Source organism: Aethalodelphis obliquidens, unplaced genomic scaffold (genome assembly GCF_003676395.1).
Source record: "Aethalodelphis obliquidens isolate GAN/ISIS:26980383/991018 unplaced genomic scaffold, ASM367639v1 scaffold30, whole genome shotgun sequence".
Classification (NCBI taxonomy): domain Eukaryota; kingdom Metazoa; phylum Chordata; class Mammalia; order Artiodactyla; family Delphinidae; genus Aethalodelphis; species Aethalodelphis obliquidens.
Window position 1 is genome coordinate 19,437,960 of NW_020837974.1, and position 23,934 is coordinate 19,461,893.

General features: G+C 37.1%; 1 protein-coding gene across 2 annotated transcripts in view; it reads right to left on the reverse strand.

The window, feature by feature from the left end:
- Window positions 1-8,203: 8,203 nt before the first annotated feature.
- RBBP6 (RB binding protein 6, ubiquitin ligase) overlaps window positions 8,204-23,934 on the reverse strand; it is a 32,149-nt gene continuing 16,418 nt past the window's right edge. The window contains exons 8-18 of one of the 2 annotated variants that reach the window (XM_027126611.1): window positions 21,919-22,091; window positions 20,381-20,484; window positions 19,928-20,262; window positions 17,643-17,739; window positions 17,465-17,543; window positions 17,300-17,354; window positions 15,913-15,981; window positions 13,487-13,849; window positions 13,097-13,198; window positions 10,502-12,259; window positions 8,204-10,200 (exon numbers count right to left, since the gene is read on the reverse strand). In XM_027126611.1, coding sequence (XP_026982412.1) covers window positions 8,619-10,200; window positions 10,502-12,259; window positions 13,097-13,198; window positions 13,487-13,849; window positions 15,913-15,981; window positions 17,300-17,354; window positions 17,465-17,543; window positions 17,643-17,739; window positions 19,928-20,262; window positions 20,381-20,484; window positions 21,919-22,091 — 4,717 coding nt within the window. In that variant the 3' untranslated portion in view covers window positions 8,204-8,618. The remainder of the gene's footprint in view (window positions 10,201-10,501; window positions 12,260-13,096; window positions 13,199-13,486; window positions 13,850-15,912; window positions 15,982-17,299; window positions 17,355-17,464; window positions 17,544-17,642; window positions 17,740-19,927; window positions 20,263-20,380; window positions 20,485-21,918; window positions 22,092-23,934) is intronic. The other variant, XM_027126612.1, reaches the window with a different exon arrangement.

Genomic DNA, 23,934 nt, shown 5'->3' on the forward strand with positions numbered 1-23,934 from the left:
CTAATAAATGATCCAACAAGAACAACAGAACCCACTTGACAAACGTCACACACAGTTTCTAATGCAAGGGACAACAACCAAAAGAAAAAAAAAGACTCAAAACCTATCATCTCTCCACAAGTCCTATTACATCCATGAAAAAGTACAAAAAGGGAATAAAACAAGAAATAATTCTGAGAAATTAAAAATATGCTAGCAGAAATAAAAATTGGGAAATGTTGAGGAGTCTTCACCATAAAAAACATAGATAGAAAATAAGAGAAAAGGGGTAAGAAAATTAGACAATCAGTCCAGGAAATCTAACATCTAAATAATAAGTCCCAGGAGAAAAATGGAATGGGGGGATATTGTCCCACAAGTAATAAAAGAATGTTTTCTAGAACTGAAAGACATGAATTTCCAGATTGAAAGGGCTCATAGAGCACTCAGCAAAATAAATTTAAAAATACATTGATGTACATCAATGTACATCACTGGGCTTTTTAATGCACCCAGGATAGGAGAAAGTTCCCAAAAGTTTCCTGGGAGAGAAAAAAAAATAAACAAATGGATTAGAAGTCAGAATGGATTTGAACTCCTTATCAGCAATGCCAAGCTGTATCATGAGAAAGGCCTCCAAGTACGAGTGAAAATAATTTCCAACCTAGAATTCTATGCCTTGTCAAGCCATAAATCAAATGTGGGGTGGAGTAAAAACACTTTTAATATTATAGGAGCTCAAAAAATATACCTCTCAGGAATTTACTAGAGCATGTGCCCTCCACCCCAAATGAGGAAACAAAACCTAGAAAGAGGCACACAGGATGGAAAACACAAAGATAGAGTGCAGGTGAGAGGGTGAGGAAAATTCCCAGGGTAGTAAAATAAGCTTGTGGGATCAGAGCTGTGCAGCAGGCCTAGAAAAGAACCCATTTTTTTTAAAATAGGAATAGATATAAAGAAGGTTCTAGAATTGTCACAAGAAAAAAGATAAAACCGAAGGAACAGGATTTATTTGAATATGCCAAGAGGTTGTTTACATTTTTGGTAATCCATAGGAAACAAAACACATTTTAAAATGAGCCAGTTATTAATTCCAGGAAAAACAAAATTTCATAAGAAAGAAATCCTAATATACCAAATGACTTGATTCTGAATATATCATAATGTACACACCATTCGATTTAGCCCAAACAGTGAAACTTTTATTTGGAGGCTGGGAGAGGACGTATATGTGGTGGGGAAGGGGCAGGTAGGGACAAGGAAGAGCTAAAGTAATAGTTAATACGTGAAACTGGAAAATCAAGAAATAAGAGGCGAATGCTCTATTTTTGGGTTTTGGGTTTTGCTTTTGTTGTTAAAGAAAGAACTAGCAGACTTGAAATTGCCTCTGAAGAATTGGAGTCAGGGTGCAATGGGTTAGCGCAGGAGACTGAATGTGAAGTCTTGAGGCAATTTGTGACTTTTAAAACTATGTACAACTTTGTTAAAAAACAAAATTTAAAAGCCTTCCAATTGAGAATGTGTAAATCATGATCTGGGTGAACTTCATGGAAAAACTAACCATCATAGACAAATCCTGGTGGAAATGTCAAGGTGCGGGGAGAATGGAGAATCAGGTTGGCTTTGGACTTGTAATTCTAAACACCTGAGGGCAATGGAACTTTGTTTTATTGGAATTTTATTATCAGTGACATCTTTTTCAGATGTTAATTGGCCATTTGTATTACTGAGTAATAGCTGAGTTTGTAATTTTTTAAAGCTGTAGAGGGAAAATAAGTTGCTATTTTAAAGAACAAACTGTAGCTTCTTCTGCCCCCTAATGGCATAATTCATCACAGGAGAATTGTTTCTTGGTTCAGAAAAATAACTTAATGATTAATTTCAGTTTAAAAGATGAAGAGCCTATGGTATAGGACTGAAAAGAAGGATGATGCTGTACATAGAAAAATGAGAGGAAAATTTGTTCTAGGAGAAATGTCATAAAACTTATGAAGACTGAGACCCTAGTAAGATTAGAAGAGAAAAATCAGCACCAAGAATGGACATCAGGAAATCAAAAAGGGGTAAACCAAGATAAACAGATCTCAACAGGTACCATCAGAAATAATGAGGAAGGGGCTTCCCTGGTGGCGCAGTGGTTGAGAGTCCGCCTGCCGATGGAGGGGACACGGGTTCGTGCCCTGGTCCGGGAAGATCCCACATGCCGCAGAGTGGCTGGGCCCGTGAGCCATGGCTGCTGAGCCTGCGCGTCCGGAGCCTGTGCCCCCGCAATGGGAGAGGTCACAACAGTGAGAGGCCCGCGTACCACAAAAAAAAAAAGAGAAAGAAATAATGAGGAAGGACCTGGTTTTCCAATTGACTGTCTGATTTGAAAAATAAAGAACTAAACTAGTAAAGAAAAGGTGATTCTACAAGGCAGGAGGAAAACTGATCAACACTTGAGTTATGCAATAAAACAAAATTTTGGATAAAAAATATTTAATCTGTCTAGAATTTTAAGATGTGAAAAAAAGCTACTTTAAATGGCTATCCAGTTCTCTCAAACTGCTTACTGAAAAATCTTTCTCACATTTATTTATGCTGAAGCTGTTACTACTCTTATACTTGGATCAATTTCTGGAATTTTATTCAATTCCACCTAATTGTCTGCCCTTGCTAGTACCAATACCATAATGATTTGAAAATTATATATCTTTAAGTGTTTTTTCCCCTTACCTGTAACAGCAAGGGGAACGAGGCCTGTGTGGCCTAGCCTTCTTCCTGGCAATGAGACCAGGTATAGCAAACTATTTTTGGATAAAATTGTCCCCTTTACCAATCAACACCGTAGCCTAAGATCCAGGTTAAGGAAACCTGAAGTGCAATTTCCATTATATCAAAAGTGGACTCAAAGGGAATATTCCTCATGTGCTCCACAACCTGCCCTGTCCCTCCAACTTACAAGGTGTTCATAATGCCTGTGATGATCTATTTGTACTTCTCAAGAGGCCATCTGCTTTCTCAAGGAAAAGAATTATAGGTGTTTACTTTTTTTTTATAGCCAACAATACTGTATTATAAACTTCAAAGTTGCTAACAGACTACATCCTAATTGTTCTCACCACAAAAATAAATAATAATTACATGACGTGATAGAGATGTTGGCTAACACAATGCTGGCAATCATATTGCAATATATAAATCTATCAAATCAACAGATTATACACCTTAAACAGGTTATGTCAGTTATATATAATAAGAGTTGTGCTAATTAGGTTTTTTGATATTAGAAACATTTAAAATGACAAGATAGGGACTTCCCTGGTGGTGCAGTGGTTAAGAATCCGCCTGCCAATGCAGGGGACACGGGTTCGAGCTCTGGTCCGGGAAGATCCCACATGCCGTGAAGCAACTAAGCCCATGCGCCATAACTACTAAGCCTGCGTTCTAGAGCCCGTGAGCCACAACTATGGAGCCTGCATGCCACAACTACTGAAGGCTGCACGCCTAGAGCCCGTGCTCTGCAACAGAGAAGCCACTGCAATGAGAAGCCCACGCACCGCAACTAAGAGTAGCCCCCACTCGCCACAACTTGAGAAAGCCCGTGCGCAGCAACGAAGACCCAATGCAGCCAAAAAAATATATATATATATATAAAAATAAATAAAATTAATCATCTGTGATTTTGTAAATTGATATTTATTAAATTTATATTTCCAAAGCCAATTAATATTTAAGATAATTATTAAATATATATTAAGAAATACACACTAGATATAGAAAAATAACATTTCCCAGAGTAATTACAAGAGGTAATGATTGATTGCATCACAGGAAGTCTATTCTTTAGCCTGAGATTCTGACTCCAGTAAAGCCAAGATTCTTTGGATTCTTGGATTGGATTCTTTTTGAATCTGAATTAATTTGATGAAGTCAAATTGAAATCCTTCCAAAGTATCAGTTCAATCCAGGGGGTTCAAAATTTCATGAATTGTCAGTTTCAACCTTTTCTTAATAGAAAAATTGCTACTAACTGATGAACTGCTACTGTTATTCTTAGCATATTTACAACAGTAATAATCACCAGATGGCCACCCACCACCGAGTGACCAAAAAACCCCCAAAAACCTTAAAAATGTGGTATTGTGGCAGAAATTACACACTTCTATGTCTGCCCCTCCTATGCTTTACCTGGTATCTAGCACTGATATAGTTTGCCTCATGTTCATTTTTTTTTTTTTTTTTTTCCGGTACGTGGGCCTCTCACTGTTGCCGCCTCTCCTGTTGCGAAGCACAGGCTCCGGACGCGCAGGCTCAGCGGCCATGGCTCACGGGCCCAGCCGCTCCGCGGCATGTGGCATCTTCCCAGACCGGGGCACAAACCCGCGTCCCCTGATGCATCGGCAGGCGGACTCTCAACCACTGCGCCCCCAGGGAAGCCCCCCTCATGTTCATTTTTCATTAAATTTATTAATTTTTAGGACATGAAAAAGAATCAGTCTACCAGCTTTATTCATATATCATTAAGCCTAGGTAAAAACATTTATAAGCAATTATTATAATTTTAAGGTGCTAACATCTCTACAAAAGAATATTTTCTTTTAAATCCTAAATGTATGTCCACTCTTGTATTAGTATCTTTTACTACTAAAGACTTTAACAATTAAATTGAGAAAGATTCACACTGGCCAAGCCAACTTCATAGCAAATTACTAAACAGCCACATTGCAAATGGAAAAGACTCATGTTGGTGTTGGCTTTAATAAAAGATCACCGTTCACCCTCCAGCTTTAAGTGCATAATGAAATTATCAATAGCTATTTTTAAAAAGTCTTAAAAAAATTTTTTTTAAATAAATTTATTTTTGGCTGCACTGGGTCTTTGTTGCTGCACGGGGGCTTTCTCTAGTTGAGGTGAGCGGGGGCTACTCTTCCTTGCGGTGCACAGGCTTCTCATGTGGTGGCTTCTCTTGTTGCGGAGCATGGGCTCTAGGCGCACGGGCTCAGTAGTTGTGGCGCACGGGCTTAGGTGCTCTGCAGCATGTGGGATCTTCCCGGACCAGGGCTCGAACCCTTGTCCCCTGCACTGGGGATTCTTAACCACTGTACCACCAGGGAAGCCCTAAAAAGGTCCTTTTACCATGATCTTAAAAATAATCTCAAAGGCAACAAAGACTTGATAAACTGTTTATACTTGAGGTTACTGAAAAAATTCACGTGAAATCTTTGAATATTCCTGTTAACCCCATTTCTTTCACATTGTATGCCTGTTATTCACTTCTAGCAGCTCTACATTACCCTTTATCAAGGAGTTAAATGGTTTACTTTTATTCAGTTCTCTTTTCATGATCATTCTCAATTCTTAAAAAATGTGAAAAATGTTAATGTCAAAAGGATGTGATTATGACATATAAAAAGAAAAAGCAGGGTACACTATATACATGTATTAGAGAGGCCTTTGTTGTTAAGAGACCCACTGAAGCTAGCTTAAGTAAATGGCAGTGGTGTAAAAGCACTCAGAAGGAAGTTCCAAATCAGAGGTTCTGTTCTATGTAGTTTTGTACACTAAGAACAGTGCTCATTAAAGGAATTAAAGGCAGGAAAAAGTGGACAAGACATAGATGAGGACACTTGCACAAATCAGGATGCATAAACTATTAACTAGCTTTCTACCTCTCTGAATCCCTGTCCTAAACATTTTGGAGGGCATCTGCTTTCTTCATTTGGCATGCTGAGACTAGCAAAGGAGTTATTTTTAGATTCCTAATTGTAAGGCTTTGGAGTTTCCCTGGCACACTGAAGCAGCTAGTCATTGGAAGGATACTATCACCCAAGTCTATAGTAGCGCAAAAGTTTTTTCCTGTCTTTAAAAAGTTGACATATTCCTGGTTTCCATGATCCATTGAGGGAGACAACCAAACAGAGCTTGTTAGTAAGCACTTTGGTGTTACTATAGCATATTCAGTGATTCTACTGCACCTTGAGTATGTATATTGAGGACGGCAGACAGCACTGAGAGAACTCAAAACAATCAAGCTAACTCTCAAACAATGGGTAGGAACTTGTGAAGACAGGCAGAGGAGGAAGGAAATTCCAGCCAGGTGAAACAGCCAATTGAGTTCAGATATAACCTTGTCTTTTGGGAGAGGTTTCACATGTCCAACACCAAATGGCAGGGGTGAGGTGGACAAGTTAGGCACTAGTTGGAGTACCCAAGGCTGGACTGAACCTTCAGAGGCAGTGGAGTTGCGTGCTCAAACCAGCATTAGACAACATGAGCCATCAGGATTTTTAAGGATCAAGTACTGCACCTAGTACAGTACCCGACACTTATTTCTTAAATTTTCTTTCAAGCCTTTTAATTTTGTTAAGCAGCATGCAGCACCTGTATCTAGATTTGGGGTTTAATCTGTTCAGATACAGCAAGATGGACAAGGGGGAGTAGGTTTGGGGAGTGTTGGCATGTGGCTGAAATGATGGGATATAGGCAACTATAGAAGGAAGGACAATAAAAGAATAACTACGGGATGAGTTGAAACCTCAGGCCAATAGAGAATGGAGCTGAAAAACCAAGTTGCAGATGACATAATGGAGTTTTAATTTAAGATGGGAATGGTGACAGGTGATTAACAACTCTGGAAAATTGTCGTAGGAGTGGACTGCAATTAAAGTGAAGGTGAGTTGAGCTTGAAATAACAATGCACCTAGGTAATGAAACTGACCTCACATGACAGAATTTATGATAAAAAGTGAGTTCTAGATGCCAAAATCCTCGGTGAACGTGCGAGATATAGTTTAGATTTTGGGTCGAGATTAGTTAAGTATTAAGAGTGTAGTCTTGGGCTTCCCTGGTGGCGCAGTGGTTAAGAATCCACCTGCCAAGGCAGGGGACACGGGTTTGAGCCCTGGTCCAGGAAGATCCCACATGCTGCGGAGCAACTAAGCCCACGCACCTAGAGCCTGTGATCAAGAGAAGCCACCGCAATGAAAAGCCTGTGCACCACAACAAAGAGTGGGCCCCACTTGCCGTTAACTAGAGAAAGCCCACGTGCAGCAACAAAGACCCATCTCAGCCAAAAAATAAACAAATAATTTTTAAAAAGTGTAGTCTTGCTGGAGTATCTGAAAATACAAGTGGTATGTGTCGTGGGTAGGGTGGGGTGAGGTTGGCAGTGGGTAGAACGGGCATCCCATCCCCAGTGATGGAGATGTCTAGGAATAAAAAAATGTGACTTCAGAAAGTCAAGTCGGTTTCATTTAAAGGCAGCATTTCCCAAACTTAACATTTCCCAAACTTTTCCCAGCATTTCCCAAACTTAACATTTCCCAAACTTAACTCAGTCCTGAATGGCTTTCATAAGGCTAATAGCATTCTTACTATCACCCTTACAATTTTCCTTTAAATCACTTTTTCCTTAAATATTAAATGCTGCATTACACACATTTAAGTATGTTTGTATACCATCTAAAACCGAGTACCAACAATGGTATACAATACTGTAAATATTGTACTGTACGCTCTGGAAATAATGAATCAAGGCAAGACAGGAAGTTAATAAAAGTTGCTGCTAATGTAAACCCTTTCCTCTTCTACTACCATAGTCCAATGCCCCCTGCCAAAGTACTTTAGGACCACTACCTCACACTAGAACTGGTCTTCTCCTGCTTTTAGCCATTGTCTTCTTAATCTGCATTTATACAGCTATGCTTCTAATGTACCATTCTTATCCTACTTCCCGACATCCTTTCAATAGCTTTTTATTGCTTACAATAAACTTCCTAAACCAGAGCCATTAAGGAAATCCATTGTAGCCTTACCTAGTGCTTCTTGCCTCCTATTGCTGCTTGCTTCTGTCACCTGGACAGATTGGGTAGGCCACAGACTGTTGTGTTACTTAGCACTTTATCAAGGAATTTAATACTCATTTATCAGGGTTTCAAGAAAAATACATAACCATAAACAAATCAAAATTCCTCATCTCTAAAATTCATGTCCAAACTTCTAATTACTATATTTAAGACCCTTCCAGATTTACTCAACCAGATCTCCAATTAACCATGATTTCTTATTTCTGGCTACCTATTACCAGCCCACTAATAAAGTACATTTTCCATGTTTACTTCAGAATTTTACATATACAGTTCAGCTTATACTAAAGCCTCAAAGGATATTTTAAATATGAAAATGGAAGGGGGAAGAGACATGACACACTTTCCTTCAAATAAGGCAGATATTCAACATCTGAAAAGTTTACTGAAAACTTTTATTGTAATCAAAAAGTGACATAACGGAGTTGTAATGAATTCAGCAAATCATTCTGCTGATATTTTAGAACTGATATCAGCTTTTGCCAGGCAATTAAAAAAATTCAATGTGAAAATTTCACAGTACAGTAAACTCCACCCCAACTAATTATGGTGGTTAAAAATAATAGGCCCTAGCAAAACCTCTCATGTTACATGGTCACAACTCACAATTCTGTACAAAAGTTCGTGTTATAAAGCTCTGATGTAAAAATCAAATAATCAAGCAGCAATATTTTAAGTGCAGCACAGGGTCTTCCATATCATTATTTACAAGGCTTGAATCTCTTTACATTATAACAAAATTTAATACAGATGACTTAGTAATTAAGTCAATTTTTAAAATCTGCCCTTTTACACAGTGACAGATTTCACTTTTTGGTCATCCTTCTCCTTCTCCTTTTCTTTATCTTTGCTCTTCTTTGACTTCTTTTTCTTATGTTTGTGTTTTTGGCTTTTTTCCAATTCTACTTCAGTGCCTGCATGTTTCTTATGCTTCTTATGTTTTTTATGTTTCTTGTGCTTTTTCTTTTCTTTCTTTTTCTTCTTCTTCTTGCTGTCCTGACTTTCTGCAGAGCTAGCACTGCTACTGTGGCTTCGGGTTTGGCTTCCAGAAGGGCTATGACTTCTACTTGGACTGACACTAGGGCTGCTTTGACTCTGGCTCCTGGTTACACCTACCTGGCTGACTGCTGCCATGTCCAGGCTCTCTTTTGCTTTCTCCATTACTTTATCTTTCAGTTCCTTAGAAATTTTCCCTGAAGTTTCTTCCTCTTTTACAGATACATTGCTTTCACTGTCACTTTCATTGTAATCTGGTTCAAAAGCAGCTTCATCAGTTTCTCTAGTTAAGTCAGAGGACAGTCGAGAGGAATGACTTAACTGGGGTTTAGGCTTGATGGTGTTCTTATCAATTTGCCCAGTAACTTGCTCCTTCTCAATCTGTGGGTCCGGCGGGTTAAGTATATACAGTGATTTATTGCCACTTGACTCTTTATTGTTCTTTGCCTCTAACACATGTTTCTCACGATCTTTACAGGGATTTTTATCTACAGATTTCGTCTCTTCACTTGAACGTTTAGTATCATAAGTGGATTTATGATCATGAGGTTTTTTGTCTCTTGAGGGACTAGAGTTACTTTTTTTGGAATCTCCTGTTCCTTTTTTAGGCAAATCTCTCTCCTCCCTTGGCTTAGTTTTTTGTCCAGCTGCAGAGTCTTTACTGCGAGAAGGAGAGTCTTTTCTTCTTGTTAATTCATTCCTTTCATCTCTACGTTTGGAACTTGAATACTCTCTGTTGTCATAATCAGTTTTTTTGTCTCTGTTGGGAGTGAAGTCTTTATTTGAGGAACCTCGAATGGAATCATGCTTATCTTCTTTGCCAGCAGTTCTAGTCTCTTTGGAAGATTGAGACAGACTTTTAAAATTTCCTTGCTCATTCAGACGGTCCAGATTACTATCTTTCTCTGGCTGAGTGCTGTTCTTCCTCTTTTCTGGGTTTTCCTTTTCCAACACTGAATGATCTCGATCTTTGGTTTTCCCTTTTTCACTAGATGCAGAGTTTTTTGAACTTTTGACCTCATGCTGTGTAATTTCATGGCTCACTTCCTTGGTGAGTTTCTGAATTTTCTCCGACGACTCATTTTCTTTTTCAGTATATTTGACTGCATTTGATGGTTTAGTGCTAACATTTTTTATAACACTGGCAGGTTTTCCTACACTTGATATAGGCTGTGTGGTGGATTTAACATCTTCTTCTTCAGATTCAAAGTCATCTTTATCCCATTTGGATTGAGGAACCTGAATCATAATAATAACATCTTCAGCAGGAGCTGTGTTATCATTATTATATTCTTCCATTGTTTTAATGACAGTTCGCTTTGTATCTGTTTTTTCTTCAGATTTCCGCACAGGACTGCCTCCAGTCGAACTGGTGCTAAAAAGAATTAAAATATTTTTTAATTCATGAAGAACTTACAGTTATTAAACATTGATAAGTATAAAAAGACCAACTTAAACATGATAAATGTCCTTTTAACTTTCAAAAGCCACTTATTTTGCTGAGATATAAAGATTTAAGTGTATGATTATATAAAAACAAATGTGGCTCACCCCCAAAATCTACTTATCTTTTAACAATTCCTTTCTTCAAAGACAAGGGTAACCAGCTAACCCCCAACGTCAATACATTCTTAATTATCATATTCCACTTTTTCCACCCACCCATTATCAGATACCTGGTATAATCCACGAGTGTTGAGCTGGATCCTTCAGTTCCAGTCACTTTTCGCCTGACCTTTCCTTTGATTTTTTCTTGTTTAACTTTGCCAGATGTTGACTCCAATTTTTCAGAGGGTTCTTTTGTATTAGATATATTTTCTGTACTTCCAATTTTTTTACCAGTTTCTCTGTTAAGCTTGATTTTTTTGGCTGGAGCAGTTGATGATGAAATTTTGTCTTTTTCAGGCGTCCTATCCAGCTTTTCAATATCAAGTTCCATTTTGCGCTTTGGTGATGGTTTCACTATTTCAGTTACTTCTAATTTAGAGATTTTCATTGAAGATGACTCAAAATCTTTATCTCCACCTTTCTCTTCAGTTTTTCTTTTTCTTTTTTCTCCCTTGCTATCAAGTGGTTTACTCTTATCATTAGGCTTCTTGGTCTTTTCTTCCTTACTAGTTAGCTTCTCTGACTTGACGTCTTTGGAGTAGTCCTTCTTCACTTTTTCCTCTTTGACTGGTTTTGTCTCCTGGTGTTCCTTTACTGACTTAGAGTGAGCTTTTCTGGGGGTACCAATGATCTTTTCATCTTTTTGAGAGGAAGATGATGATTTCACATTGTCAGTCTTTGGAGTCTCCTCTTTGGCTTTTTTAAGTGGAGGTTCAGATCGAGGAGATTTTTCACGCTCTCCATCTAGTTTTTCTTGAGGTCCTTTAGCAGGTTTTGCAACAGTTTCTTTTTTGGACACAGCAGATCCATCATTTTTCCGTTTGGTCTTGTCACCTTTTGCTTTAGGTTTATCTTTTTCTCTCTTGTCTTTTTCAGACACTGATTTAAAAGTAATGGATTCAGCATCCATTGGTTCATCTCTAACAGGTGTAGCATCATCTCTACTTGGGAGAACAAACAATGAGTCTGTTTTATTTTCTTCACCACTTGTTGGCTCTCTTGATTTCCTAGAAGTTTCTAATAACTCTGGGTTTAGAAAGCCTTCACTTTCTTCCCCCTTTCTTCTTTTTCTGTGTTTCTTATGTTTATTTCCTTTACCATCTCCTGAAACATTTTCACTCTCCTTCTCTTTTGACTTTGTATTATCCTTCTGATTGTGACTGTCTCTTGATGAAAGCTTTTCTGGATAGTTGCCACCTATGTTTCGACTTCTATGACTCTGTCCACCAGAGTACTCCTCTCTGCGGCCTCTTGTGAAGGGAGAATTCCTGATATTAAGTGGTAAAAATCTCTCTGGAGAAAAGTTCTCTCTATTTGCTGAAGGTCTAGGCTGTGCTCCAGCAGCATAGCCTTTATAATATTTTTCATACCACTCTCTGTATTTTCTCTCCCATTCTCGATAACGTTCTTTTTCAAATGGGTCTCTGAAGTCAACACTCCTCCCGTAATAAGCTTTCATGTCATAAGGTGGTGGAACTTCTCTGTACCTGTTAAAATATTCACGTTCTGTTTCTCCTTGAGGTACATTACGTTTATTAGGAGATTGTCCCCTAAATGCTTGAGGAGATCTTGATCGTGAATGATACCGTCTATATGGGGGTGACCTTGACCTAGATCGATGATACCCGTGCGATCTAGACCGTGAACGGTAATTTCGACTTTTTCCTCTGCCTCTTCTGGGGTATGGAGGTGATCGTGAATAGGAACGAGAATGTGAGCGGCTAAATGATCGAGAATAAGAACGTGATCGTGTTGAACCAGATCTTGATTTAGAATAAGTGTATGAACTTCTTGAATAGGATGAACCACTATAGGGAGATTTGGACCTAAAAGCAAAAATAAAACAATAGTTGATAGTTGAGAAATATATACAAAATAAAACACAGACTCTCAGATTTCAGTATGTTCTCCTCATGGTTCATTATTTATTTATATCATTTCGTCTTAGATGATTAAAGAGGCACAGTGACCTCTACTGGAATGGAATAAAGTACACAAAGATCGGAGCAATCACTTGTTATAAAACAAGAGTGAAATCTTAACAATTAGAGTGAAGTGCATTAATGTACCGTGAGTTATATGACCTAGCATTAAATAAAATGCCAATTAAATTTAAACATTACTTCCTATCTGATTATTAAGTAGGAGTAACTTTTTTTGTCCTACGTTGGCCAATAGTCTAGCTTTAAAAGGAACATCTCAAGCATAAAAAATAAGTCTTTTAAACAAACTTCCTGGGAATATTTATAATTCAGTTTTTCTATCAATAAAGCAACTTGTATTCTACTATTAGTTCATAATCACACAGGTTAATGTTCCAGCAGAAAGCTGTAGCCTTAGGTAAAAGGGGCCTCAGAAATGTAATCTTTGGCTAGTCCACTATTTTTTTCCTTCCACAAACATTTCCCAATTATTTCACACTATAAATAACTTCAAGGGACAAGGGCAATTTAATCCCCATAACTGCTAGTTCTACACAATAGAATTTACAGTGAGATATTTCAATAAACAGATATTGGGAAATAAGCTACATTTCCATTTTTATAAACCTAGACCGAATCAGAAAAATTCCATCACTGCAATGTTATTTATATCCATAGCTAATCCCTGGATATTCAAAGTCCCATTTGTAATTCTGTTGTGAAGGCTTGCAAAACACTAACCTGGAAAATGAGCGCCTACGCTCCTTTTGAATCTTTTTGTATTCCATCAATTCCTTAGCAAAATCATTTGTAAACTCATCTAGCTTGGACTTTTTCTTTTCCCTAGTAAAATAAAGTTAAAGAGCGAAAGTTAACAAAAACCATTTAAGAAAACTAACAAGACAAATGTAATTAGATCATGAATGAAATGAATGAAATTGTCATTAGTTTTCCACTTTAAAACTATAAATAACTAGGAATCCCTGAGGAAGCTGCTTGTATGGCTTGGTTTAATTTTTAGGTGATTTTTCTTATACTAACTGGAAACACTGGAAAATGCTTCCAAAGATACCTATTTAACGTTACATCAGAAAATGAAAGTGTAGAGTAATTTCAAATTCAAACACTTACTCTTCTTTTAGTCGTCGTTGCTCTCTATAGAATTCTTCCCTGGACAAAGGTGGTGCTTGTGTTGTTGGGATGGTATTTGAATGAGCTGTCTGTACTCCTGATGATACCCAAGGTGTTGATAAATTGGCCGGAGCTGGAGGAAACCCTGGAGGGGGAACACTATACCCAGCAGGTGGTGGCTGGCCAGGAGGAAACTGAGGAGAAAACTGTGGAGGAGGAACACCTGGAGGGAGAGGAAGCGTGTGGGGAGGAGGAGGATACAAGGGAGGGGGTGGGACAGGTACAAAAACTGGATTTGCTGGTAGTGATGGGCCTTGAGTTCTCTGTGATCTTTCGCTGTGGTGTCGTCCACGGTTTATACTTCTGGAAAAATAAATTCCAAGATATTAAAGCATCTGAGACAAGTAACCTTATCTTTCCTACTCATAATCTTTTCAATCCACAAACAAGGAAAAGAATCAACTATTCAAATAAGCACAGGGACACTGATATTGTTTATATGTAAAAGTAACATCATTTATATGTTAAAAACAACATTTAAGGCCAGTTAGGGATTGAGATAAGTTTACAAGGTCTTCTTTATATGGAGATGCCATACTTTTATCTTTTGATAAAAGTTATCTTTTGTGAAGTCCAAATATCACTCCACAATGATCTCATTACTTCCTAATCTGTCATTTAAAGGAACTGACAGGTTAATGTCTCTGTGACCTATTTCTCCCCAAAATGCCTTCCAAGACCAAAAGTTTAAATGAAGAATACCCACTTCCTATAATATTTTTGAGGAAATAAGACCCTTCAAAGTAGAATAAACATGGGACTTCCTTGCTGGCATGGTGGTTAAGAATCCACCTGCCAGTGCAGGGGACACGGGTTTGATCACTCGTCTGGGAAGATACCACATGCTGTGGAGCGACTAAGCTCATGCACCACAACTACTGAGCCTGCATTCCACAACTACTGAAGCCTGCGCGCCTAGAGCCCGTGCTCCGCAAACAAGAGGAGCCACCGCGATAAGAAGCCCATGCACTGCAACGAAGAGTAGCCCCCCCCCCAAAAAAAAGAGTAGCCCCTGCTCGCCTCAACTAGAGAAAGCCCGCGTGCAAGCAACAAAGACCCAACACAGCCAAAAACAAACAAACAAACAAATTTATTTAAAAACAAAGTAGAATAAATACTAGTTTTAACATTTGTAATTAACAACTGAAAATCTCACTTTTTCTCTCAAAGGGTTAGATTAAAATTAACGGTGCTAGCCAAAGTTTCTAAATTCTGCCTCATCAAACAAACAGTTGCTTCTTCAAAAAAAGTGGGCTTATTTCTGTTACGCTAAAAGGATCTTTAAATTATAGGTAACTGGTATACAATAGCAGCAGCTGGGATTTAGATTTCAGGTCTCTTTTCAGAGTCTGATTAGTAAATGTTATCTTCTTATTAAATATGTGATCTAGCAACAAAACAGTAGTTATCTTTCATAAGCTTAGCAATTCTCTTTGGAGCACTAGAAGATACCCTTAAGTATGACCTAGATAGTAAGAACTATATGGCTTACTTCTTAGATTAACACTGCTTGTGCATCTTCTGGGCAAGGGCCCCTAACAATCTCTGTCTAAACTTTTGGAAGAGAAGATGGTAGAAGATGGGGATAACTGAGTCTAGGGGAGAAATAAATCCAAGTCTTCTTCACATTTGGGAGCTGAGCTCGTTAACATCCATCTTAAATTAAATCGACACCTTAGTTTGTCTGGGCCTTACTGACCACCCTCTACACTCAACAGAGTAAATGTAAGCCAGTATTCTGCTGTGTGCTGACAGGGAGAAAGCAGTCCTTGGGAAGGAGTAGTAAAGATGTAGCCTTAAAAAACCATTTAAAAATAAATAAATAAATAAAAATTTTAAAAACCCATTTAAAACACTAAATGTAGGGACTTCCCTGGTGGCGCACTCGTTAAGAATCCGCCTGCCAATGCAGGGGACATGGATTCAAGCCCTGGTCCAGGAAGATCCCACATGCCGTGGAGCAACTAAGCCCGTGCGCCACAACTACTGAGCCTGCGCACTAGAGCCCATGTGCCACAACTACTGATGCCCGTGTGCCTAGAGCCCGTGCTCCACAAGAGAAGCCACAGCAATGAGAAGCCCGCGCATGGCAACGAAGAGTAGCCCCTGCTCGCCGCAGCTAGAAAAAGCCTGCGTGCAGCAATGAAGACCCAACGCAGACAAAAATAAATAAATTTATATATATATAAAATATTAAATGTAATCTATTCTTTTATAGGCCTCTTAAGGGCAACTACTTAAGATATAAGTGAGGAAAGTATAAACCAAATGAACCCACTCCCCCTACCACTACTGTGCTTTAATTTGTGTTATATTTTTCAGTGTGTCATCAGATTACTGTTTTCCAAGATTTTTAGCAAGCCTACCTGTAGCAGCTTCTCTCCCCTCTTCTAATTTGCTGTGGTGGAGAAACCAGATATCCAAGCTTGTTGGAACTGTGTGGAAAGAAGGATAAAATAGGCTTGAGTATTATACACACCTTTTCGTGTGTAGACTTTAATATACCTATTTTAACTATTCTGAAAACTTTTCCTTACTCCCTGATCCTGATTCTTAAACTTGTTTCAGACAGAGATATGAGCAAGTGTTATATTTACTTAAAATGAAATATTCTTTCTGATTAACATATTATAAACAATTAAGCTTCAATATATATTTTATGTAATATTGTATTTTAATTAGCATTCTATAAGTTTCTCTATGAACTTATTGTTATAGAAAAGGAAAAGAGCTCTTTTATCTGCTGGACACTATGCAGAGGCATTTGACATGTGAGGTAAGTAGCACCATTCCAATTCTACAGATGAGGCAATGGAGGCTGAGAAGTAGAATCACATACCCTTGTCACATAGCTAGCAAATGCAGGAGATGGGACTCAAACCCAGGTCTGTCTCCAAATCCCGTGTTCTTTCTACTGATATATTCTGCTAGTCTCTCAACTAACATACTTTTTCTAACATACTTTTTCTATAAGAAGTTTGGTTTATCTTTCAAACAAAAAGATTAAAGTTTTAGAATATAAGCCAGTTTACATAAATATATGAGCCCATTTATATAGGTCACATAAATAGAAATAATTATATAAAAATAAATAAATCTGATTTTTAATGCCATAGAACATCCTATAGAAGATCAAAGTTCTTAGTACTCCAGGGTAGAAAATCATACCCTAAAAAATTTTTTGTTTTTTCTTCTGGGAGACGGAAGGATTTATTACTTGCAGCAGTAAGGAGAACACCAGGGATCATTCACAAAGCAGTGTCTCCCACACCCTACAGATTTTAATACGCAATAAAATTTCATTAACATAGCTAGTCAAAATGAGAAATTTTGTGTTTGACAGACTTTAATCTTATTATGTGTTTATTTACTCAAATCAAAAACATCCAAATTAAAGAGGAAAGTTTAATCTACCAGCATAATAACTGACTCAGTATTTAAAATATTCTTTCAAGTAATTCTTATCTGTTCATTAACTGAGATTCTGCCAAGATCACCATTTGTTAAGCCATAAAAGTAAAAAGAATTTACATGAGTTTACATCTTATTATTATAGAAAAGAATTACTAATTTTTTAGGAAGAATTCTTCATATAGTCTTGAATTTGTGACATTTTACATAAAAACTGTGTTAACATGGCATATAAAAGAGGAGTTCACAGTAAAAGACACTCAGCACACAGTGCTGAGATTGTAATTTCCATCATCCGGTTAGAAAGCAATCATCTGAAGATTATTTGAGACATATACTTACTGTTCCCAACCTGGTCGACCACCACCTGGACGAGCAGTGTTTATTCTTACTGGACCTTGGAAACAAAAATAAACAAAACCAATAAGTAAATATAAAATTACAGGTTAAATAAAGTTAAAATTATTTTTTAAGGAAAAAAGTTCAAACCAAAATGATTTTACTCACCAGTTGTGGGGATCAATTGTCCATGCAATAATGACTGTCCAAGCAAAGATGGGGTTCCAAGTACAGGCACCTGGTAACCCTTTAGGAAAAAACCAAAAAGGTATAGTTAAAAAAACAAAACAAAAAACTCTACTGTAATGATAATAAATCTCCAAATTTAAAAGCCAGTGAAACTTACCTTCTCTTCCATAAGGGCAGTAATTGCAATTGAAGAGGCTCCCTTTGAATGTTCAGATGCAAGTGCTGCAGCTGGCAGTATTTTATTATCAGAATCCCTAGATAATAATATAATTTACAATACATTAAAAAGTCACCAGAAATGGAGGATTAAAGTTACAAACTTCCAGTTATATAAGATAAATAAGTACTTGAGACGTAATGTACAACATGATGACTATAGCTAACACAGCTGTATGGTATATAGGAAAGCTGTTAAGAGAGCATAGATCCTGAGTTCTCATCACAAGAGAAAAAAAATTTTTTTTCCTTTTTATTGTATTTACACATGAGAAGACGGATGTTAGCTGAACCTACTGTGATAATTATTTCACAATATATGTAAGTCAAATCACTGTACTGTATGCCTTAAACTTATACAGTGATGTATGTCAATTATTTCTCGATAAAACTGGAAAAAAATAGGCAATATTTTCCATATTTTTGAAAAAAAATTCCATGTTACAAGGATGTGAGTCATATTTAAGAGGCCTCTATATATAATACTTGTAAAGTTTGAAAAATAATAGACCTGAAGGAAATGTCTGCATTACACAAATATTCTTATTTCAGGAATACATAATTTGTGATAATAGGATTATAAAGTTTACTTCTGCATGTAATGAGTAAAAATTATCAAAGGAAAATAAAGAGTAAAAGTCACATCTTGTTACTGTTCATCCATCACACTTCCATTAAGATGAGTTACATCAAAGATGATGAAAACTTCTGGGGAAAGTGAGAGAGGACTGGACTTTTGAAGAGTTCTTCATATGTAAGTGAAATGTAAAATGAAGAAGCCTCCTTAAGAAGTACCATCGGGCTTCCCTGGTGGCGCAGTGGTTGGGGGTCCACCTGCCGATGCAGGGGACGCCGGTTCGTGCCCTGGTCCGGGAGGATCCCGTGTGCCGCAGAGCGGCTGGGCCCGTGGGCCATGGCCGCTGGGCTTGTGCGCCCAGGGCTTGTGCTTCGCAATGGGAGGGGCTGCGGTGGTGAGGGGCCCGCGTACCGCAAAAAAAAAAAAGAAGTACAATCTATGATAGATATGATAGAAATTGGTTCAGTTTTAAGACTAGTAAAGCTAAAAAAAAAAAAAAAAACTTGAGAGACAAAATAAATAAATAAAGGATTGAGAGTAAATTCTACTTCCACCTCTACCACTAAATCAAAGGGTAACCTTAGGTAAGTCAATGAACTCTCTGGGCCTTATTCCCACTATTAATCAAATAAAAGGCTGAAATAGGTTAAGTGGGATTTAAAAAAAATTTTTATTTTATTCACGTATAGCTGATTTATAATGTTCTGTTAATTTCTGCTGTACAGCAAAATGATTCAGTTATACATATATATACATCCTTTTTCACATTCATTTCCATTATGGTTTATTACACGATATTGAATATACAGTTCCCTGTGCTATACAGCAGGACCTTGTTTATCCATCCTATATATAATACTTTGCAGGGATTTCTTAAATATACTTGTAAAGGTCCTACTCCTAAAGATTTTGTTTCTGGGAACAAACCCCTGGCATCTATTTTTTAAAAGCTGGTTGAGTTTTTAAGTCTTTATGAGCCATTGGACTATAAAGGTCCCTTTCATTTCAGGAGTGGTAGGATTTAAATGAGTTTTCACTACTCTCCTACATAATTATGCTCCAAAACAATCATTTCTTGACCTCTCTACTTCTACCAGTATTTCATCCCCTCTTTCTCTATTTATCCGAATTGTTCTCAGTTCTGCTCAAATCTACTGTTTTCTAATAACACCATAAGAGGTGACCATAAGTGACCTCTCCCTCTTGTGAACTGCAGAGCTGACTGTCATGGGATATTATTCAACATTTAATGTGACTTGCTGGCAATGTATATAGTTTTTGACCTTGGGATGCTTAATAATTTGCAAATGAATCTCCTTCATTTGTCTGTTCCTCCAGTAAAACTTAGCCATTTCTTTCTTTTTTTTTTTTTTTTTAAATTTGGCTGTATCGTGTGGCTTGTGGGATCTTAGCTCCCCAACCAGGGATCGAACCTGGGCCCCAGCTGTGCAAGTGCCAAGTCCTAACCACTGGACTACCAGTGAATTCCCAAAGACTAGGTCATTTCTTACAAGTCATCCACCTTACTGAGCACAGTGGGATGCAACAGACTGAAGGTCACTAAAACAACTGTTAAAGCAATATACAATGAAAAAAACTACATCACTGATCTCACTTGTTTCCTAACAGCGAGAAATACATAGACTTACCGAAAAGGTCCATCTGATTTTTCTGAGTGGACTGATATGGAGACTGTTGCAGTTATATCAGGTACAGGGGCTGGGGTAGAAGATGGATTTCCAGGCACAGGAGGGGCCAAGGAAGACTGATTAGAGGTTAATGAAGATATGGATGGAGCCGGGTGAGTTGATGATGTCACTGGAATCATCAGAGGATCTTGTTGTCTTGATATTGGAGACCTCATCAGAGGTTGTAGGTTCCGTTGAATGAGTGGTCTTGGAGGTGGTAGTTGGGGTGGGGGTGGAGGTAACTGTTTTCTTAGTCTTTTCGTATAACCAGTTTCATTTTTGAAGTTATTAACAGCCTACAGACACCAATCATAAAAATGCAGAAAAATGTAATGTAGTATTTACTCAAGTACGGTTAAATCAATTAAAAGATTTTTAAAATTTTTTCATAAAAAGTGATACAAATATAGCTACCTGTCGTAAGAACTTATTGGCAATTAAAGCATCAGGAGAGACATCATTCTGATGACATGTTGGACATGTATGTTCATCTGATTCCAAGAGAGCTGTCCTTATACCTATGTATAAGATTTTAAATATTAACAAAAGCATAGTTAGGAACCCAGTTTTTACTGAATGAATTAAAAAGACAGTTTACATGTGTTCAGTTACATTACAGTTTTTTAAGCACACATCACTAACCATTTCTATTCTTAGATTAAGAAATTTAAAAGTAAAATTTCTCGCCTGATAGCACTCCTCTGCTCTAATCTCTATCTTAAAAACAGAAGTAATGGATATAAGCTAAACAAACATTTAAACTGAGAGAAAAGATGCTCTTTCCCAAATACTATTCTCTTTGTTTAGCTAGTAATCGGAATATTATAGGGAAAAAAAAAAGAAAAGAAATAGTCTACAAAGAGACAAAAACATTATATGGCTAATATAGGGCTTTTAAAAAAGCATCACTTGGGAATTCCCTGGTGGTCCAGTGGTTAGGACTCCGCACTTTCACTGCTGAGGGCCCGGGTTCAATCCCTGGTAGGGGAACTAAGATCCCACAAGGTATGTGGTGCTAAGAAAAAAAGCATCACTAGAAAAGGGCATTATAAATAACAGAAGCATTGTTCAGGCAAGGAAATCAGAGACATCTATAGCACAGCAGGTAAGAACCAACACTAAATTATAGATGCACTGACTATGCTTCAGTGTTGCAAAAAATCCAATCATAAGTGGTCTGTTAAATTCAAGACACACTCTGAAACAACTTTTAAGTGACCTCTTCTTGACTTTGGTCTTCACTGAAGAGGCCCCATAAAAAAGATTTGTATTCCAAAACTACCTTTATTTTGTGGCCGTGAGACCAGGGATCAAACCTGCGTCCCCTGCAGTAGAAGTGTGGAATCCTAACCACTGGACTGCCAGGGAAGTCCCCCCAAACCATCTTTAGAAATGATGAAGACCAGAGCAGGACTGAGCAATGAAATTTTCAGATGACGTAAGAAGGGACAAACTTAAGATAAGTGGCAGAAAAAAAATCAAGTGCTAATAGAATATAAATGATTCACAAGTAACCCCCTGGCAAATGTTGGGTAATATCTTTACAGAGTAGTTCTCAATCACACTTAAGAATTTTAGAATAAGCTATTTTTCACATTCCTAGAAAGGGACTTAGATATCATTTAAAAGTACTTCTGGAATATCTAAAGCCCAAAAGGCTTTTAAATTTCTGTACACCATTTAAAACACAGAGGAAATAAAAATCCTACATTTTATAAAACCTCAGTAAAGTCACCTTGATGAAGGTAAAGAATGTGGTCAATTCTAATATTTAAAAGGACAAGGAGGTGGTTGCTTTTTTTAAAAAAAAGTAGCAACAAAAAGTTATTAAATGCTCATTGATTAATTTATCAATAATTCATATTATTAAAATATACAATACTGCTAACAGCCTTTCCAAGGAAATACACATACTCTAAATTATGTATTGTCAAAGATTCAACATTTCTTACATTCATCACAATAACTATTTCCACAGCATGGAATGACAACAGCATCAGTCATAATATCTTTGCAGATGAGACACAACAATTCATCTGGGATAGGATCATCTTCTTCTGAAGATGATGATGGTTCCTCTGGTAAAAAAGGTGGTTTTTCTTTTTTCCCAATTGCATATGCTTCTCTGTAAAAGAAAGTTTTAGTGTTTTAACATTGTTAAGGCAAAGTATTTCCAAAAAAATTTATATATTCTACTATACCATAATGGATACTTATAATTCAGTACAATGTCAAATCAGTTTATATAAGTGTGTACCTCCCAAAATAAGGGAGCAGTTATGAACATCCCCCCCTGAACAAAAAGATATAAAACAAAATCCTAAACAAGTATAACAAAAAAGAAAAAAAATGCTATGAAAGTGGCTAAAAGGATCTTCGAATCTCTAACTCTAAGAACTGAGAGCCAGAGAAGTAAAGCGACACAATCAGTGCCACAAAGTTATATTTATATGGGTGGCAGAGACGGGATTTGAGCTTAAGCTATGACAACACCCTAATCACTATTTTCTGTACTACCATGTTTCTTGGGGGAAAAAATTGTTTTTTCTTCCTCCATAGTCTAACAGTCCCCAAAACCTGTGAAGGTACTAATGTGAATACCACAATATGGGGAACTAAAATTGGAACTGACATTACACAATTAAGGGGGATAATTCAAGGGAAATATGTCACTAATCACACCAGTAATTAATAGCCAGAATTAGACTTCAAAACAGTGGTCTACTATACTTAACATTTTAAGAGAGATTAATCTATTTATAGTCAATTAAGAAATATTCATGACTTAGATATTAAAAGTATGTGTAAAAAATTTAAAGGAACACCTCATTAGATATTTGGAGGTCCATTTTTCGTAGAAATGTACTTGGCAGAAATGTTGGGTATTAAATATATTAAAAATAAAAAACCAAAATATTCTATTCTCAGACTTATCACCAGTGCTTCCAACACCCTCATCTTTGTAATCAGGCACATTTGTAAAACACAGGAATTCCTAGAGAAATCCTTTCTGTTTCATTCAGGAACAGAGTGTGTTCATCTCAAATGCTAAAATGAAAGAATCTCATCTGCACAGAGCAGGGTACCTTAGGTGTGTTATTTGTGTTGCAGTTGCTCCATAGACATCACCACGATTCCAGAAATATGTATCAATTTGCTTATGCCCCATTGTTCCCAATTTGTGAAAGAGGAGTCTCCCACTGCCCAAAAGAGAGAAAAGAAAAAAAAAAAAAAAAGAGGAGAAGAGAGGATAGAAAAAGAAACAGAAGAAGAGTCTAAGTTGCTTATCAGTGGTGTTAGTGGAGAAGGTGAAAGTTTCATTTAAAATATTTGGGTTCCCATTTTCCCCAGTATTTGCTGTGTGTTTGGCACAAATGGGCTTCTGTATTTCAGTATTCAAAAGCAATGAAGTTAATTATTAGTAGGGGTTCACAGGTGATGTTAATTTTTCCAACACAAATTTCTATTTAAATACTTTAATATCTACATATTATATTAATATGTAGCCGTCTGCTCTTAAATTGTGTCTGTAAAAGTCATCAATTTCAACCTAAAGCTGTTTGGAATCATGTATGAAATGTCTGAATTAGAAACAGCGTAACAACAAATTGCTCTAAGATGAACCACAAAAACACAGGATGGTAGACTGATAAAAAATAGATGGGAGTGAAGTTGATAAAGTGAGTAGGGCTGGGAGTTTAGGAAAACATTAATTCTTATCTGTGAACTACAACAATGTATTTACTCAAAAACAATGTATTTACCTACTCAAAAACACTATCTTTTTTCAGTATCATTCTGTAAGCATAGCCATTTTCATCATCCTTACCTGCTCACCACATCTGACAATATAGCATGAAGCTGAGGAGAACTGTTCTTAATATACATTTTGTCACTAAGAACATGGACATCTACTCTCTAAATTGATGTTTCTCAAGGTATGCCCTAAGGATCCCCTAAACTCATAA